The 21,007-nt window shown below is 38.4% G+C and overlaps 1 protein-coding gene across 3 annotated transcripts in view; it reads right to left on the minus strand.

The window, feature by feature from the left end:
• The window catches only part of robo1 (roundabout, axon guidance receptor, homolog 1 (Drosophila)), a 251,938-nt gene that overhangs the window by 17,048 nt on the left and 213,883 nt on the right, over positions 1-21,007 (minus strand). For all 3 annotated transcript variants that reach the window (XM_067366369.1, XM_067366367.1, XM_067366368.1), the window contains 11 exons: positions 19,641-19,846; positions 15,365-15,446; positions 13,444-13,612; positions 12,980-13,146; positions 12,681-12,802; positions 10,548-10,782; positions 8,912-9,033; positions 6,569-6,740; positions 4,250-4,453; positions 1,603-1,629; positions 359-401 (listed from right to left, as the gene is read on the minus strand). In XM_067366369.1, coding sequence (XP_067222470.1) covers positions 359-401; positions 1,603-1,629; positions 4,250-4,453; positions 6,569-6,740; positions 8,912-9,033; positions 10,548-10,782; positions 12,681-12,802; positions 12,980-13,146; positions 13,444-13,612; positions 15,365-15,446; positions 19,641-19,846 — 1,549 coding nt within the window. The remainder of the gene's footprint in view (positions 1-358; positions 402-1,602; positions 1,630-4,249; positions 4,454-6,568; positions 6,741-8,911; positions 9,034-10,547; positions 10,783-12,680; positions 12,803-12,979; positions 13,147-13,443; positions 13,613-15,364; positions 15,447-19,640; positions 19,847-21,007) is intronic.

A 21,007-nucleotide genomic window follows, 5' to 3' on the forward strand; every position in this document is an offset into this window, starting at 1 on the left:
AAGATGCACTAAATATCATCTGCAACTATTCAAACGAGGACAAAGATGTCACACATGCACAACTGCACATGAGCATGGGTGCACCTACATGCACACATGTGTGAATGGTTAAATGAACTGAAATTATTGCATTAACATGGTTGAAACGAAGGGCTTTTGTTTCATCTGGGTTCTGCAGGTCTCAATGTACAACCTCCAAAGGCATCTTTGCCAAGGCAAAAATGCCCCCTAGTGTCAATAAAATGCAACTACACTACAGTACACACCCTCCACATGGACATTGTTGGCTTCTGATGAATATTAACTGACTATTTTAAGGTGTTAAATAACAAAATGTGTATTGTTTAGAACATCTCACCTTCCTGCACTGCTGACGGCCTCTCCTCCTCTCTGATAGGCCACTGTAGATAAAAGATATTACATTAATGAAGAAAAAATAACATGGAAAACATCTTGCTAAGGGCAAAGAAAATGTCTTTAATTTGTCCTTTTGTGTTGCACAGAAAAAAAGCAAGACATACAGGTTTGGAAAAACGTGGATAAATAAATATTAGCAGCTTTTTAATTTTTGGGTGAACCATTTCAATGCTCATCCAAGCTTGTATATTCCCTTGTCAGTGTTGCCAAGTCCGTGGTTTTCCCGCAGAACTGGGCTACTTTTACACTGTTGCTGTGGGTTGATTTTCATGTCCGCGGATTCAAGTGACCCCAAATAACATGATATTTAGCCCCTGGAATGCGAATTTTACCAGGGGAACCCTACCAAAAATGTGGATTTTACCCCATGGGATGTGATTTTTACACAATTGGGCTGATTTTGGGCTAGTTTTGAATAGCAATTGGGTGGGTTTTGTTATGAAAACCCTGTGTTTCATTTAAAGCCAGTAAACATGAAAATAAAGCTTGTTCGGTTGCTTTTGCTACTAAAAACAAGCCTTCTCTTTCTCAATCCTTCCCGCCCCTCTCGTCTCTCATCCCTTTAATAAAATAAAACTAGGTGAGTCAACAGCGGTTACAGAAAGATTGCATGAGATGAAACATAATGAAAGGGCCTAAGTGTCTTTCTCTGGTATGTAAAAGTCATCCGAGTTCAATCCTCACGCTAGGCCAGTTCCTCTCTTTGTCTAATTGGCCACAAAACTTCTGATGTCACAGTTTCCTATCCAGCGTTAGGTTGGGTGCCTGCGCTTTGATCAGCTCCTTTGCCAGTTCTAACAGCCCTCTTTAGTCAAGCACTCTTCTCTTTAAGCATTTTTCTCCCTCTCTGTCTTTTAGTTTTTACTTCTTTTTATGCTGACAAGTCCGTGCGACTGAAGTTCTCTTTGATTATCCATGTAAACCTCAGACTGGGGTTCCTTTCTTGTGGCGAGATGTATTTTTAAAGAGAGACCGTGCCTCCCACACTTCGCCTGGTGTCATATTTGTTTCGAGTTCTGCTGGGCAGAACGAATGTGACCGAAGTGAGTGTTGAGGGACACTTCATTACACTGGCTGAAACACATTATACTGCAGTGCACTTTCCAACGCCAATGGGCAGAAGTCGTCACACTCTAGGGATTGTGGGAATTATGGGCATATGTGCTGTGAGGAAGGTGTGATTACCTGTGGGGGTGAAGGTGAAGGAGGGCACTGCAGACACACAGAACAAAGAGGAAGACAAAGAATGCATCAATTATTCATCAGATTCATATTCAGAATTATTATTCAAAAATTAAATATTCATCATAGCAGTACTGTGCATTAAACTATGTATGCAGTTATTGGAAAAAAAGTTTTCAGTTAGGCATTTGCAATTATATTTTACAGTCTCTGATGTAACAGGTCTGTTACCAATTACTCCGAACATTAAAACCTCATCATAAATAGTTCATTTCATTCTCCTTGTTGTCTGAACTCTGTGGTTTCACAGTTGTGGGTTTGTGTGTTTGATTCGCTGTATATATCTATCACAGAGAGAAGAAAATATTGATATCTAGATTTTAGGGTATTCAGAGTGGTCGCTTGTTCGCCAAAGTAAAAAAGGGAGCTAACTTATATATATATATATATATATATATATATATATATATATATATATATATATATATATATATAAATAAAGCAAGTATTCGTGCCAGGCTGCACTCTAACAGGGTACTTTATTAACTTTGACTTAAATCTATTATAACACATGGCCTCGATCTGATCTGAAATCTAGTTTCTTTCATGTTGATCAAAGGCTCCAATAAGCAGATGAACACGGCTGAATCAATCTGAGCGATATGGGGTCAGAATTCATAATAAACAGCCCATCAAAAACATCAAAGTATCCGTGCAGGAAACTGTTTCGCGTGATGCCGTCAGGATTGTTCTTTGGCAGCGTTACACCGATACATCAGAATTCAACACCCGCTGTCTTCACCTTCTCATCTTCGCATATTTACAGGAAAACAACCTTTAAAAATTGTCAGCCACTGCCGTCCTTTTCAAATGTCACGTTTATCGGCTGCGCTCGTCTGGTTCTTGGCAGTGCTCTGAGAAAAGATGAGTCTAATAGATTGGCCCGTTTTTTTTTGATGATTTTATCCTGTATGCATGGAGGTTTTGAAGCAGAAGTAGATTGACGCTTGGCAGGCCATATTCAGCATGGGAAAAAGAACATTTGATGGACGATAAGTAAATCAAAATCTCAGAGGTCTGGGAATGATCGGTGTATTTAAACAATTTATCACACATACACAGGTGAACGCGCACGCACATACTCAGACACACCGCAAGATTATACATCTCTCCCAGCCGCATCACCCCGTTCCACCCGGAAAACAGATTACCACGTCATGTGATTACTATTATCCACCTCTGCTCAAACACGTTCACGCTTAAGAGACTCGCAGCTACCGGTTCAAACATGGCAACCTGTGGATTCTTGTGGCTTAGAGAGCAATACAGGAAGTGGGAAACCGAAGCTAAAACCAATACAGGGCTCTTTTGTAGTGCCAAAAGTCTTGTTTGCATTCTCGCTTGCAGGCACAAAAAAAACACTACTTTTTGACGTACCTTCTGCAAGCCATAAGTTTATACTCTTATGCACAAATCAGGGCTTAATAAAGATTTTTCCTACTGGATCTGTATTGGGAAAAAAAAAAAATGCTTCCAAGACTAGATAACATGGTTATAACCAACTAGACTAGGAGATGACTAGACTAAATAACATTATGTAAGTTTGCATGCCATAAAAGCACATGTAATCCTTAATGTTGAGCCTTGCAACTAGTCTTTGTGTTGTGTAAGATGTGTTTTATATAATTCCACCAACATTAAGAAAGAATGTCTCTTTAAAAGCTGCCTGTCAATCTCATGCGGTTGTTGAAACAAGATGTTGTCGAGTCATCCTGGTAAATGAATTCAGGTGCTCTCAACCTTGAAAAATGGACATATTCATTTTAGCTTTTTTGTGCTCTTGTGGTCGACACGTTCAATTAACTTGAATGCGGCCCAGCCTTGGGAGTCTATGAATGCTAACGCTAATGAATGGCTTGGATCTTTTCCTTTAGGTTCCTGCCAATAAACATTCCATTAGCTTCATGTCCTTGAGACATGCTAGCTACCACACATTGGAAAAAAACAGCATTGTTCCATTCACCATCTCTCATCTCTTCAATGAAGGAGAAAACGGAAAGAAAGCAAAAGCTGCTCTGAATTCAGACTGTAAGGGATCTGTTGTGATTCATCAGGGTCAAAAGAGGAAACGGCCTTTTAAAACACTGGACCACAGAAAAAATAAAAAAATTCAATGGCAGCGAAGGGATCAGACTAGTCTAATTTAAGAAAATTGGACTAAGTCACAAAACCTTGAGTACTTTCATACTAGCTTTTATAAAAGAGCCTGACGTTTGGGATTAAACGTGAGATTACAGAGAAAAACACAAGCAGCTGCACAGCTCAAGGCCAAACACTAAACCAGGGACATTACTAGAGAAAGAAAGAGAATAGTTGATAGTAAAACATCTGCCTCTGACTAACACATGAACACACAAACTCTATATTAAAAGATCAGTTGGATTTCTTTTCTTTGAGACACATGCCACACCTTCTTAATGAAAGCTCATGGACTCATAATTATTAGGTCGGGGTGACTAACTTCTTACTCATGTTCTATTTTATGTATTTTTTAATCATTATATGTGAATAGACTGTAAAATCAGTAGTATAACATTAACAGCGTTAAAAGAAAAATCAAGTTAACCTCTGAACTTCAGCCTGGACTGACCTTTGCGGATGCCGGCGTAGCTGCTGCTGAGGCCGTTTCTCTTCTTACGGTGGCGGTACAGCCAGATGCTGAAGACCATGAGGATGATCCAGCAGGCTGCACCGATGCCTGCGATGAAGGCCGGCTGACGGACCACGTCTGAGATTTGCTGAGAAATCGTATTCTCATCGTCCAGCGGGGGCGGAAGAACACGACCTGACGAGTCTGAGATAAAGACAATAAGAAATGAGATATAGATTGAGAGGTTCATTAAATATTTGATATAAACCAAGTCACTGATACAAAAGCTAACGGAATATTCCAGGTTAAATAAACCTGTGGCATGCTGTCAATTTCACAAGAATTAATTCAACTTAATATTCAACTCATCAATAGACAATATTTTTTTGCATGTCAGAACATGTCTAACCTAGAATATTACTTGTATATAAATTTGTATATATAGATTTATATAGTTTACACATAATAATATCAACAATAATAATTATTATTTTATAAAAAAAAAATACTTCACAAACAAAACAAGCCATAATTCAATTCGAAACATAATACAACAACAGAAAAGAATAGTTTTATTTAGCGCTGTTCATTTCACTATAAATTGTATTTCCGATTAATAATGTGAATTTTGCTAAAATGGACTTTGAACTGGAAAGTTCAGTGCTTTCATCTATTATGTAAAAAATTTATTATGAATGACAAGACGCTGTCTTGTATGCAACCAAAAAAGCAACTTCCCTTCTTTTTCTTTTCCATTAAAGAGAAACTAGGGCTGTCAACCCAAAAGACATTTCATTTTGTTGACTTGTTTCTTTGTTTTCATCTTTTCCTCTTCGTCCCCGTTTCATGTGGGCATCGCTTTCATCATTTGACTATGTTCAATTTTTCGTCTTCTTCTCCAGCCGGGGGCAAACAGGTTCCTCTGAAACCTAAGCATCTCTTCCTCATCCCCCCCTGTATTCCCTGCTCCGTTTTTGTTAGTCTGTCCTTTGTACTTCCTGTCTCTGAGGTTTTTTTGTTGTTTGGTTGTGACTGAGACTCTGCTGAGAAGCTAGGCCAGGACAGGTGCGTAGGATGCAGAGATGCAAGAAAGCCCACGGTGTGACACATGCTTTTGAGACCAGCATCCTCTGCTTCCAGTGGCCCTTTTATACATCGGTGTAAGGCCACAGAAGCACGCTCAGCAGGAGAATCGGCGGCGGTGAATGGAAGCAGATCAGTCACTCTGTTCGCGAGTTCATTCATCCCACACTGCACTTCAATGCAAGCCGACTGCCTGAAAGTCTACGGCAGATCGGTATGTGTTCAGTTCAACTCTACTCGTAAACAACTACCCAGAATGCAATTGGTTTCCTATTTTCTACTACATGACATGCATTAATCGGTGGGCGGGGCTAAAGAGGCAACGGTGTAGAAGTAGGCGTCGATCTTCTTCTGCAGAGGCGGTCTTTCGTCACACTATTTCAAAATTTGAAAGTCATTTTTGGACTAACAAGGAAGTTTTGAGTTCTGAAACTTACAGGATATTTTACAGTAAAATGACCTCTTATTGGTCAAACTTGGTGCAAAATTCATGATCCTTTAAAAATCAGCTCATTCTACAACTGAGAACAAGGCCATCAACTGTTTTTCTTAGTGTACTTTAATGTATGTGTCTCTTGTGCATCCAGCAAGGTTTCAATATACTATAATAATCTCTTTCTGTCAAACATCTGTCTGTGAATTAGTCTTTTAAGGCACTGTGATTGACATCTTATTAAAAACAGATTTGCATAAAAGGATGGCCTATTATCCACCTGTATAAACTGGCACAACACCAGGCTGAATCACAATCATTTCCATTTAGTGCAGTTTAACTGCTGCCACCGATGTCTTGAGGCTGAACAAGTTAAAGCTGGTGAGTTTATGAATAAAGAAACTTTCAAAGCAAGGCTTTAAACTGCACTTTATGTGACATCTCTTTTATTCTCGGATGAGAATGAGGACTCTGATAAGGTTGATTTTGTAAATTACATACATTTTGGTGGCTAACCACAAGGCAAGTTACAACCATGCCATTCACAAGCGTAAATGGTACATTTTTTAAAGAGAAGGCTCAAATAATGGCCATTATCATAAATCTTTCCAGACTTAACAACACAGCCGGGCGTTAAAAAGGGCCGGTAGCTGTATCAGAGTGTTCGTTGTGTTTCAGAAAGCCGTTATCAAGAGAATCAACTGTTATTATTGTGCTATTCTTTAGCTGCAAGTATTGAACAATGGCTGTCAGGCAGGGTCGAGCATCTCGGTTAACCAGAACAACCACCCGGTCCAACTCACCTAGCTGGAAGGACGTAGCCTCGCTCTTCACCCCGGGACCGGCCCCGGTGCTGGCTGCCACCTCAACCTTGTACGTGATCCCTGCGACCAGTCCGGGAATCAGAACCGAGTTTGTAGAACCGTCCACAGTGCGGTTAATGTGGTATCGGCTTTCGTTACCAAGACACCAGATCTGAGGGAGGAAAAATAAAGAAAACAGGATGGAACTTATTAAAAAAATAATTTATGTTGAATAGCAAGTCTGTTCTGAACGATTGACCTTTTGAAGTGATACTAACACAGACTATCCAGTCACATTTTTAATAAAACCCTTTAAAACTTTAAAATAACACAAATGGAATTATAGAAATTATGTAGAGCCCACAATTTAATTTGATTAAAAAACAAAACTTTAATTAAACTTAAAAAAATAATATTTAGGATTTATTATTATTATCATTATTTACTTTTAACAAATAACTAATTAACTACAAATAACTAATTTAAAGCATTAAAGTGTCCAAACATTTGTGTAAAATTATCATTTAAATGAATCAATTTCTATATTTTGTCTAAAAAAAACAAAAAAAACAAAACAATTTTAAGCATTTAAAACAAGTCTTTTGAACAAAATATTTTAATAACAAGAGAAGCATAATTGTCATGTCTTGTGTGTTATATTATTATATTTGTGTCTAAAAACTAAATCTCAAGCATTTAAACATTTTGCTCAAAATGTTTTTAAGATCATATTTGGGATATTTTTGATTGGCAATTGTTGTGCAGACCTGGCAACCCTGCCGCCCTGAATAAATTCACATGCTATCATGTAGCGCTAAAGTTGAAACGTGTCATGTAAACAAGATTCACCACCTACAATAACACTCCATATCTGTGGTACCGACATTCTGTCTTCATGTCAAAGGTCTGTTTTTCCCTAACACGAAAATGCAGTTTGCTTTGTTTTCATTGCACGCAGTGAACCCTGGTCTGTTTCCTCCTCTCGGGATGTTCAGCCAGCCGTGCCGTCCAAATGAGCGTCAAAGTGTGTGTGCGACCCTGTGCGTGACCAGAGATTGGATCACCCACCCTCACCCTAACACAATCACAGGCCCAGCAGGGGGCCCATTCACCGGTGTGAAATGTGATATAGCCCCCTCTCTGACCGGCTAACTTCCATCATAGGGTCACAGATCTACACTGAGCTCTACCGAATGACACACAGAAAAAAATGCATTTTTACATGTTTTTCAATGCTGACGTCCCGATTTTCAGAAACGCTAACCAGATTTAGACATCCCTGAAGGCTTCGAAAGGGGAAAAAGTGTAAAGAGAGAGAAAGTGAGGTAACCAGAAAGGACTTTCTGAGGGTTCTGAAGTTCTCCTAAGGCACAACAGGGCAGAAAAAAAATAAGTGTGCAAGAAAAGTGATTAGCGAAAAATCCTCCTCCGCCCAATTTAACAAGCATGAAATTACTCACTAGCTTTCCTTATACTGCCTGAAAACATTTACCTGGAAAATTAACTGGGACTCAACGACTCAAACCGCGCCTCTTCCCATCAGCCGATGCCTACGAACTAAATGCTGAAATGCCGCAAACCCATTAAAATTTGAGCGCTTGAGAGGAATATCGTATGAGATGGGCTCTGTTATCTTGTTTGGACAAGAAAAGCACATAAAGACATGCAGAAAGAGAATAAAGAATGAAGGGTACGCTGGGAAATTGCTGCCGCAATTATAATTGTATGTCTAGTCACACTGCAATTGTACTTACTAGCAAAACAGACACTAAAAGACACAAAGCAACTACAAATAAAAATCTAATTTATAACTCTTAAACTAAATCATCTTAAGAAAAATAACGTAGCATTTGTAAGGGAACATTTTGGCACTTTACTAATCAGTCAAAAGGATATTTTGTCAAAAAGACCACCAATACAACATGGCAGTTTTATAGTATATATACACACACACACACACACACACACACACACAAACACACACATATGCTTATAAGGGAATGTTTTGGCATATTGTTAACCAGGATATTGAAAGTACCCTATATGACCCTCTATCCTATCCTGTCTATGAGCACATCTGTCTGGCAAATGTTGTGGTAACACCCCATTTTAACCACTAGATGGCAGCATGTCACAACAACTAAATCCCCCTCAAAGAAAATCAAACCAATATCCACTAAACTCTCTCCATTCATTCACCAGCACATCATAAAATGAATGGACTGTAATCCAGTAAATATAATTTCCTTTTCCACTTCCTACTTCCATCCTTCATTCTATTGTTTTTTTTTTCCACACTCTCTTTGTCTGCCTCTTTCATTGTCTGTTTCCTCTCGTTCGTACCTTATACTCCTGCACCACGCCGTTCTGCTCCTCCTCTGGGGGCGGTTGCCAGGATACCAGTATCGCTGTGCCGTTGTCTCCGCTTCCTGTTACGGTTACCCCCCTGGGAGCGGCACTGGGAGCTGCGATAAGAGACAGCAGCAGGATGTTACACACACACCTTACAATATACACGTGTTCTTAACACCTTCAATTATGCACATATTATATATATATATATATATATATATATATATATATATATATATATATATATGCATGCAGATTCCATGCATCATACATATAATACATTTTGTACACACGCATATGGACTATACTGTACGTCTGCATGCAATAGCTTATGTATGTGTGTGTTCTCCGAAACACATGTAAGCCCTCATTTTAATAGTACACACTCAGCGGTATTAGTGCACTTAAATAATGAGCAGCGACTGCCAAGCAACATGATTCGGCCGCCCCAGTGCCAGATGCCAGCAGAACGACTACTTGAGCTCAGAATGTTGTCACTGTACTTCACATAACTATTATCCACTTAATTCATACACGAATTTTAACACAAAGCCCTGGAGTGAAACATTTGTTTTGCGTTTGCCGTCATTTCAATTTGCGTTTCAAACAAAAACAGGCGCACAGACAGGAAAAGTTGGAGCAAACCAAATCGCTGCCGTTCTCCAGAGCCACAGTCGGACACACCCTCAGAACAATTAGCACAGCAGTTGTTTGAGCTTTCGGTTTTTGGCTTCTAGTTGGCTGCTTGGCTTTCGTGAAGCTTTTTAAATGGCCTGCTTTGCCCTCCCTCATGGGCCACAGACCACACGTTAACATAAATGAGAACTACTGAATGCAGGCGGACGTCTTTCTTATGCTAGAGGTCTGCGTGGGCATGCGGGAAGCCAGAATGTAGCCTGTAAACGTGATCGAAATAACCCAAAAATAATACTAATGTCTATCCATTGCACCCAGGCACAAATGCAGGAAGCAAGAGTTTTCGAATTCGCCAAGGAGTGTGCATGCAAAAATATTTATAATTAATTTTTTATTTTATTTGTTTATGAATTAAATGTAAAAATATATTATGTTGTGTATTATAAACTTAATGGAAGCTTGTTTCCGCCACCGAATAAAAATAAAAATGGACTTTTTATCTCACAATTCTGACTTTGTTCTTACTATTTTATTCTCAGAATAGCGTGATATAAACGCACAACTGTGAGAAAAAAAAGAATTGCGAGAAAAAAAATTAGTTGCACATTTATAGCTCACAATCATGACCTTATAACTCACAATTGCAACTTTATATCACGCAATTGTGAGAAAAAAAATGTCCAAATTGTAAGATAAAGAGTCGCAATTATCTTTATTTTTTTTTTATTCCGTGGTGGAAACAAGCTTCCATATAAACTGAGTCAAAAGTTGTACGCAAGCCAAATATTCACACATGCAAGGCAACAAATGTTCTTCTAAGCAGTCATTTTAATAGCCAAGCAAGTGCCAAAAAACTGACTCAAATTTTGTCAGCAAATCACATTTGTCATATCACATTTGACTTGTGTGAAGCGAATGAGAAAGGAATCATGGGACATTAAGCTTTAAAGCACACAGAGCACATGGTCAGATGGCGGAAAGCTCTCCTCACCTTCCTCGAGGGTCTTGCCCACTTTGATGTCACTGTCGGTGCCTTGGAACTCATTGAAGAAAGGTCGGACTTTGAACTCATAGGTCACGCCCTTCTTGAGCTGGGGGACGACTGCGCTGTGCTCCCCCGGGGTTCGAACCTCAAACATGGCCCATTCCACACGCTGCTGAGCGCCCTCAGGGGACGGCCGGTACATCACCTTATAGCCCTGAATGTACTGAGACTGCTGCTCCACCTAAATGAAAGAACATGGGTACATTTAAGGACAAAACCACTTGGATGTTTTTAAATGCCTGCTATTAATTAACATTAGCATTACCCATGACAAAGACACATGGATGCTCTGAAGAAAGCTAGTTTTTAGTTTTTGTGTATGGTTAGCTAAACTGCTTTATTATCAGACATCTTTATCAACATACAGTAGGTAAGTATTATAATGTACTATAACTTTGGTTATAAATACTTATGAAGATGAATACATACCATATTTTAGTCACTTTTTATCATCTAAAACATGCTGTGACTTGATGGTACTTCAGTTTCATGTAAACAGTAAATATTAAATTATTTAAATACATTTGTTTAGGCATTTATAATAAACATTGTTTGCAATGACCACCACTGTATATTTATGTTCTGTTCTGAATACTGTTAAATTGAATTTGTTGTGGAGTAAGGGGAACTTATATACATAATGTTTAATGTGCAAAAATCAAATTTGAAGATTCATATTTGACTTTTTATGTGAAGGTATTTTTATATGATTTTTTTTATCGGAGGTGTTCAGCACTGGGATCAGTCCATATGGCTGTGGAGAGAGGAGAATTGTACACGCTTGTAAAGATTTTAATCAATTCTTGATCCGCCCCAATAAAAGCAGATGTCGTTTCAGCTGTTTTTGATTAAATACGTATAAAGTGCAAACAACCCAAAATGTTAAAAAGAAACATGCTGGGAATATTTCTTTTCACGTGTGCATGTGTTCGTGAGGTGGAAGTTAGTACGGATTTAACCTCAACTTCAGATGTTTGAACACACAATTAACACTTCATTCATTTGTTCACTATCATAAAATTTGTGAGATTTATGATTAAAATGAGATAAAAAGCCAGTGAGTAAAGAAAAATAAACTTCAATGAAGAAAAATTCTCTTTAAATAAATCTTATTATTGTACACAATTTTGATTCTCAAGTAAGTACTGTATATCTTACTTTGAGGATGTTTAGATACAGTATTTCACTGGAAAATAAAAAAAAAAATACTGAGTTAAACTGGATATCATGTGCCAAGTTCTGACTCACCAGTGTTGGGGGTAACGCATTACAAGTAATGCAGATTACAAGTAACCAGATTACTTTTAAAAGTAACGAGTAATGTAACACATTACTTTTAATTTTATAACAAAATATCTGTGTTACTTTTCCAAATAAGTTATGCAAGTTACTTTGTTTTCACATTTATTGAGGATAAATCCTCTCCTGTCCCCATATTGAGAGAAATCATGAGTAAGTGCAGAGGTGTTGTGTGATGGCTATTGTTGTTCTAGCATAAATGTGAACATGCAAAACTCAGAATATTACGCTATATATATATATATATATATATATATATATATATATATATATATATGTGAATATGATCCAATTCAACCATACAAATTAGCAAAAATGATTTTAGATAAACATCACATTTGTGTTTATCTAGCATTAAACTTTCTCATGCATCCTGTTCTTCTGCGATCCAGAATAGCAGCACAGCTGAAAGCTTTGTCTGAGTGGCGACCTCTACTGTACGGGTGTAAATTTCCTTCAGCCTGAGACTTATTCATTTAGATTTTGGTGTGAAAGGGCCTTTAAATTGCCAAAATAAGAGTTTTTATGTTATTAAAAAAAAGGAAGCCCAGCACAAATGTGAAAAAGTAACGCAAAAGTAATGTAACATTACTTTCCTGTTACTTAGTTACTAATTAGTAACTTTTACATAACTAGTTACTTTTTTTTTTTTTTAGGGAGTAACGTCATATTGTAACACATTACTTTTAAAAGTAACTTTCCCCAACATTGGTTGTGACTAAACTAAATTTACATTTGTGTGTGAACTGTCGCTTTAAAAGAAAATGTAGCGGCACTCACAGTCCACTGGACTCTGACGGAGGATGATGAGAGAATTGTGGGATTGTGGAGGTGAATAACAACATCTCCTAGTTCCCTCTGGATCTGGCCATGGTCCACTCCCTGACTGGTTGGTGGGATGTCTAGTTGCATAAATACAAACCACACAAAAAATATGTAGTATATGCATATTATATGTTTCTAAACACACAAGCATACATGCATTTCAAATACCCCAGAATACACAAAACAGTGAAAAATTAATGTAAAAATTTAAAACGTGACAGGGTACTCGTCTTTGAGGTCAAAGGTTAGCAGACCTTGTGTTTTGACAGCGTCGCTGATGGGGCTGGGGTCACTCAAGCCGTACGCATTGGCCGCTCTCACCAGGAACAGGTAGACGGCGCTGGGCTTCAGACCCTTTAGAACGAAGCTCTCCGTCTTCACGTGATCCGCGAGCGTCTGCCAGCTGCTGCCCGCCGCATGGCTGCCATCCATACCACACAAATCAAACATGAGTATTTATCCTGCAAATTGCTGCAGCCCAAACTTTATATCGAAATATCGTTACTACAAACACCAAACAATGAGGTTACCGCAAAACACACGGCTTACAGGAAAGCACGGACATGGGTATTTATGACATGCTGCAGCAAATGGACTTGGTATTTACACAACCCCTATTAGCTTGTGAACTGTATTTACAAATGCTTGTAAAACACACGCTTGTACAACCAAACCAACCAATGACAAATAAGTATACAGTCAAAACTGATGATGTCACCTGAAGGCCTCTATCACATAAGATGTGGGCGTGGCTCCAGCGTTCAGGTTGGGCTTCCAGGACAGAGAGACAGAGGTGCGGCTGACGTCTGTGACCTCTGGTTTGGAAGGAGCGCTAGGGATGAGGTTTGGATCTGTGGGTCGGCCAGGCTGAACAGGAGCGCCAAACTCTGAAACAAAGCCACATACACACACATAAGCATGTCATCCTGTGCAACTGCTCTGGATTACACCAAAAAAACTGAGCCAAAACATTATGACCAGTCAGAGGTGAAGCGAATATCATCAACAAGGCCACATATTAAGGTCTGGGTAGTTTAGATGGTATGTGAACAATATGTTCTTGTAGTCAGCTCGTTGGATGCAGGAGAAATAGGCAGGAGTAAAGATGCCTGATGACCCCTGTCCACTGTCAAAAGTGCCTACAATGGGCAGATGAGAGTTGGAACTGGACCTTGGAGCAGTGGAAGAAGTTGTGGAAGTGCCTCTTTCAGCAGGATAATGCACTCTGCCACACTGCACACATTGTTCAGGAATGGTTTGAGGAACATAATGAAGAGTTCAAGGTGTTGCCCCAGCCTCCAAATTCCCCAGATCTCAATCCAATTGAGCATTTCTGGGATGTACTGGACCAACAAGTTCGTTCCACGGCGGCTCCTCCTCACAACTTACAGGACTTGAAGGATCTGCTGCTAAAGTCTTGGTGTCAGACACCACAGGAGACCTTCAGCTTTCTTGTAAGAGGCTTTCAAACCGAATACTTACAGGAACTCTGTCACAGGAACCAGCCACCAGTGTGGTTCCCAGAGAAATAATCCCCCCTGTCCACCAGGCCAATTTCCTGGTTGAATTTGCACCGGCAGACAGCAGCGTCTTTAAGAGCAGCATTTACAAACGTCAACAACCGGTGGATGGAGGATGCCGTGATTGGAGTTGTGTTTGTTGTGTCGTGAGTTTTGTGATAATGGAGAGGGAATGTAATCACAATTTACATGACCGAAAGAGTAAAAAGTGGGGCTAAGAGACGAAATCTCCTATGTCAACTTACAGTGATGCATTTCATTGAGGCGGAGAAAAGAACACAACACTGCAGACAACAGGTAAATGCCAATATCACTGTTTTCCATGTTCGTGGAGTACATACACAGCTTTTTAAAAATGTTGGGTGTCGGCGTTTGGCCTATCAACGTACACTTGTGTCAGTGGTAGTTCTTATAGTGCTGGGTTAGACCCTACTCTGAAGTAGGAGCTAATTTAGTTTCACCAAAAGGAGTAAAATGACTAAAATTGTTCCTAGTTCTTGCGGTGCGAACACGGCAAAAAGCAGCTACTTCCGCCAATAGTTCTACGAACTATGAAAATATTCCTCCGGAGCGAAAGCCCCTGTACAGTCCATGCCTCGGTGGGTCGGCGCTGCTTTGGCAGCACGCAGAAGACCAACAGCGTATTAGGCAGGTGGTCGTAATGTTTTGGCTCATCTGTGTATGTTTTTTTTTTTTTTTTCCTCAGAAAAAAAATCAAGATAAATGTATTGGGAAGCTTAAGACCATATGCAATAGGAGATATTACATGAAAAAGTTTTATGAGTTTTGTCCTTAAAAAAAGAAAGAAAAAATATTTACCAATAGGGTAAATAAATTAGTTTTCCTTTTGAATTACATTTAGTTTTCTCACCCACTAGAATATAAATGTATCTTGCTTTAAATATGTTCAGTTATTTATAGGACAACAAAAACACTGAAAAAGGAAATTTTTTTTTTTTTTTGGGTAGTGCAGTGGCTCAAATTTACATCAAGAAACAATGAAAACCAATTACGGCCAGAGGAAGGTTTAATTTCAAACTCAATTTAAAACTTAATTTCCTGCCGTTCGTTTCTCAGTGCCTTCCACTGTTATCTTATGGCCTTGTCTCTTGGCCATACCTTGCACCTCCAGGTAAGCCTTCCACGATGCCTCTCCGCTGGGGGTGGACGCGGTGCAGGTGTACATGCCAGTGTCTCCCAGCTGAAAGAAGAAAAAACCTCTATAAATGCAAATATTTGCATACACATTTATAATGTTTTTTCTACATCCAGAATGTATGAAAAGCTGTTTTTTAGATGGTTTAGATGATTATTAGATGGTTGTACAGCAATATAATATTTAAAGGTTATGTGTGCAGTTTCTGCACCACTAGCATCTGGAAAGAAAATTGGAGGACATACTAGGTAACCTGAATAAATAAGTATTAACAAAAATTGTTGAGAGAGAAAATAAGGACAGACAGACATATAAGAACATCTACATGTATGTCCCTAGACATCACTTTCTTGGAAAAGAGTGACAATAATAGTAATTGTATGATGTGACGTTGGTGTATGCTAATATCTTAAGGAAAAAAAAGGACACATTTAAGAACATGTCAGCCGATCTTGTCAGTCAGTTTACACAGGCAACAGACAGTCTATCTTGAGTGTTCGCTTAATGACATGTTCATTAATGCGGACCGCCCGAAGTGCAACAGATAGAGATGCATCTCCTCGTTTCGCTTTATCTCTCCTCTATTCTTTAAAAGAAGCGAGACGTCGTCAAGTGAGACATCTACGTTAATTAAAGTCGCATTCTGACAGCCCACACTGCGGGGACCTCTGACCCCTGTGCAGGGGAACCCAGGCGTTCATATATGTGTGTGTGTGTGCTGTGACAGGAAACGCTCCCCTCCCCCTCGCTCACGTTCGGAGGGTGTGTGTAACTCCACGCTGCTGACGGGGGGTGACAGCGGGAGTGTGTGTTCGCACATCAAAACCTGCAGGCTGACTGACAGCTCTCTGAACACTGGCCGTCTCTGTGTGAGATGATGTTTGTGCTGTAGTGAGGGATGAAAGGAAAGCCTGTCTTATGGAGTACTGCACACATGTATGTCTATGTCCACTCACACATGTACAAAAGCACAAACCTTCAAAGACTGTTTTGCAATCATTATCAAATTTTGATAATTAAAAAGGTGCACTTTGTAACATTTGGCCCTCGAACGGTTAAAAACACTGAATGCATTTTGCGGAAGAACACTGTTTTGGTTGCGTTTCAGTTCTGCGTGACTGTGTGAATGAATATGGTTATCCTACTGCTCATGAAACATTCACTACTAGGCTTAAGAGATTTAACCAGTTTAGATGGAAAGGATCTCAAGCTGATTAGCTGAAGACGTAGACTGTAGCTTTACCCATTAATAGACATGGTACTTCCTTGAAAATAAATTCCAGCACAGCTCTACAACAACCATAATGAAATGACCCTTCACAATTCACTCTGTTAGATAGCTACATATGACAATTTATCTCTTCAATACAATACCTTTAATAAAAATTACCTGTTGAGTAATAAAAATGCCATCTCTTTTTACGACATTTTAAATCTCCAAAAAGCCAAGCTAATGTTGGTTCTTGTTTTATTACGAGCTCTGCCATGTTCTCTTTTTGTCAGCAGACTCTCCTGTTCACTGGTTTTTAAAACGGGCGATTCCCGAAGGTTGGAGATTTCTTTCTCACTCGTTGTATAAACTAACCTCAGCCACACCAGACACGTGTCAAAGTAGGCGAAGCAACTTTTCTCTATTTATGGATATGACGAGATGCACGGGCGAGTGACGCATATGCACAATTTCCAACGAAAACCATCCTGTCGAGTCAAAAATAACATTTATAAACATTTATAACAGTCTAACCATTTCGAATCAGGGTAAGACAAAAACACAAGGATTAATGTATTGAATCTTTATTTCAATTTTGTTAATTTTGAAAAATAAGTTGCATAGCGTACTGTACCTTTAAAGATGTTTAATCATATCAATATAGGTGTATACTGCATCAATACTTTTAGACCCTTGTATTTTTTTTTATTTATTTATTTACAGTGAGGCCCAAAAGTACGAGACCACACTCAGAATATGGGATAAAAAACATCTAGTTTAAACCTGGAAACAAAGATTTAAGAAAAAAAATGCTGCAAATCAAAAAATAGTATTTTTGTCTAGTTTTTTAAAGGATTAGTCCACTTTTAAATAAATATTACCCCAAGCTTTACTCACCCTCAAGCCATCCTAGGTGTATCTGACTTTCATCTTTCTGATGAACAATCGTAGAAATATTAATAAATATCCTGACGCATCGAAGCTTTATAATGGCAGTGAATGAGGATCACAAAGTAAGAGCTGAAGAAAGTGCTTCCATCCATATCCATTCATCATAAACACACTCCACACAGCTCCGGGGGGTTAATAAAGGCCTTCTAAAGTGAAACATTGCGTTTGTGTAAAAAAAAAAAAAAAATCCATATTTAACAAGTTATGAAGTAAAATATCTACCTTCCGCCAGACCGCCTTCCGTATTCAAATTACGGAAAAAACGGAACTGGTGTCGTGTAATCTTTTTGAACTGCGAGAGTTTTACACTGCGAGAGTTTTACACTTTCTTCGTAAGTAGAATACGGAAGGCGGTCTGGCAAAAGCTAGATATTTTACTTCATAACTTGTTAAATAAGGATTTATTTTTTACACAAGCGCATCGCTTCGCTTCAGAAAGCCTCTATAATCCCCGGGAGTATATGAAGAGTTTCGTTGCAAAACGAGATAAATCCGTTTTTAACATTTTTGTCAAAACATGTTTATTATTATGTTATCATGTTATTATTTTGTTTTATGGTGCTACTTAGCTGTATTTTTCAAGTTATGAAGGTTTAAATCAAAACAAACCAACTGCAGTTGAATTGATATTAATTGGAATGCACAACCAAAAAACAAGATTTTTGAAAAATTAAAAAAATGGATTTATCTCGTTTTGCAACGAAACTCTTCATATATTAAGATGGAAGTGGATGGAAGCACTTTCTTCAGCTCATACTCATTGATCCCGCTCACTGCCATTATAAAGCTTGGATACGTCAGGATAATTATTAATATACCTCAGATTGTGTTCATCAGAAAGAAGAAAGTCATATACACCTAGGATGGCTTGAGGGTGAGTAAAGCTTGGGCTAATTTTCATTTGAAAGTGAACTAATCCTTTAATAAAAAAATATCTAAATATCCTTAAAACAAGATTAATTTACTTGAGAAGCAAAATGCTGTATGAAATATGATGCATTATATTAAATATTAATGAGATTTTAAAGGTGCAGTAAGCAATTTCTGAGAAACGCTGTTGATATCTGAAATCCGCAAAAGCAAACACGCCCATACCCGAAAGTATCACACCCCAATCTTTATAGCTCCACCCTCAAATTCACAAACACGCTATGAAACACAGGCACCTCGCCCCTAATGAGTGGACACGCCCCTTACTGCTGAATGGCTACAAGTGTGTTTTGGTCCTGTGTCTGATCTACTTTTAACTGCGTTTTTCAGAAATGGCTTACTATACCGTTAAGTATTCACACAAAATTAGTGAGATTTATGCTTAAAAAATGCCAATAGTGTAAAAAATAAACTTGTTTTTCCTCTGAATTATGAATTGTCATTTTCAATACTTATTCTCACAAATTAACTTGTGAATAAGGTTTATAAAATAAGCTAATAAACAAATTAACTAATAAAAATATGTGGTATGCGGAAATGTTACCCAAACAAGTGCAAAAAGAATTCAAGAAACAATATTTTTATACGGGAAGCTGTGATTTTTGATTCTGTCAGTGAAACCTGCAGTGCTGTCTCAGATATTCTGAATAAAACAGCTAACTGCTCAAAAAAAGATCTGCCAACTTGAGCTCAGAAAGAAACAGCAGTTAACCGCATCCAATAAACCATCCTGCCGCATTCAGAAACCTCCATGAATAAAATATTAATAAAAGCAAAAAAGAGAGGCGCTGAGTCTGAGACGAGCAGCACAACACAACCGCTCACGATTCCCTGTAAATAGTTGTTCTGTGTGGTGTGCTTGGAATGGAAAATTCCATAAAAAATCTGTTACTAAGGAAAACCGAACAAGGGAAACAGTACTTTACGAGAACAAGTTGGTTTGGTGCACCAAACGAACACATGCTCAAACCTCCATACATGAGCGTTTTTAATGCATCATAGGGGTCAGAGAGGAGTTACAAAGCTATAAATCCATGAAAGGAAATGGTTCTCATGAACCGGAGTCATGTCCCCTGTTACTGTACATTAATCTGCATGATAAATATGTCAGGCTTTGATGTAGTCCCGACCCCTCTGAGCCACCGTACCTTAGCGTAACGGATCTGCAGGGCTCCCGTGTCGAGTTGTTTGAGTCGAGAATCATGGGTGGACACCAGGACCCCGTCTTTCCTCCACAGGATGGTGGGAGTCGGCGTGCCGGTGGCTTGGCATCCCAGGACCACCGTCCCATCTACAGCCACTGTTTGGTTGGTGGGACCCTGGCGGACGATGGGTGGAGGTCTGTCAGAGATCACTGTGAAAGAGACAGACAGACAGACAGACAGAGAGAGACACCCTCAGAAACCAATCACTGCTTTGTTTAAGAGTATAATAGTATGAGAGTATTAAAGTAGTAACAACATAATAGTATTCCTAATGTTCATTAAAGGAACACTCCACTTTTTTTGAAAATAAGCTCATTTTCCATCTCCCCTAGAGTTAAACAGTTGAGTTTTACCGTTTTCGAATCCATTCAACCGATCTCCGGGTCTGGCGGTACCACTTTTAGCATAGCTTAGCATAGTTCATTGAATATGATTAGACCGTTAGCATTTCGCTCAAAAATGACCAAAGAGTTTCGATATTTTCCTTTTTAAACTTGACTTGACTCTTCTGTAGTTACATCGTGTACTAAGACCGACGGAAAATGAAAAGTTGCGATTTTCTAGACTATACTCTCATTCCGGCGTAATAATCAAGGAACTTTGCTGCCGTACCATGGGTGCAGCAGTGCAATGATATTACGCGACGTAACTACAGAAGAGTCAAGTTGTAAATAGGAAAAATATAAAAACTCTTTGGTCATTTTTAAGCGAGATGCTAACGGTCTAATCAGATTCAATGAACTATGCTAAGCTATGCTAAAAGTGGTACCGCCAGACCCGGAGATTGGCTGAATGGATTAGAAAACGGTAAAACTCAACTGTTTAACTCTGGGGGAGCTGGAAAATTAGCCTATTTTCAAAAAAGGGGAGTGTTCCTTTAAGATTAAAATAAAATAACAAATCAGCTTTGTAGTATTTCTGATAATCATTAAAAATTATGTTTTTTCTCTTCCTTTTTTATTTTCATTGCCTTTATTTCTAAAACAAAACGAAAAAATAAAAAATAAAATCAATCACTTTAAGATGAATGGCTTTGTTTTATTTGTAAGTCACTTAGAAAAGTGTCTGCCAAAATAAAATATAATTAAATTAAATAAATCAGTGTTGTAGTTATCATAATCATAAAAAAAAAATATATATATATATATATATATATATATTATTTTTTCTCTCTTTTTTTCTTGCCTTTATTTCAAAAATAAATAAAATAATGAAAAATAAAATAAAATAAATCAGCATTGTAGTTTATCAATCATTAAAAAAAATAAAAATAACTCTTCCTTTTTCCTTTTCCTTGCCTTTATTTCTAA

Source organism: Chanodichthys erythropterus, chromosome 17, assembly GCF_024489055.1.
Source record: "Chanodichthys erythropterus isolate Z2021 chromosome 17, ASM2448905v1, whole genome shotgun sequence".
NCBI lineage: Eukaryota > Metazoa > Chordata > Actinopteri > Cypriniformes > Xenocyprididae > Chanodichthys > Chanodichthys erythropterus.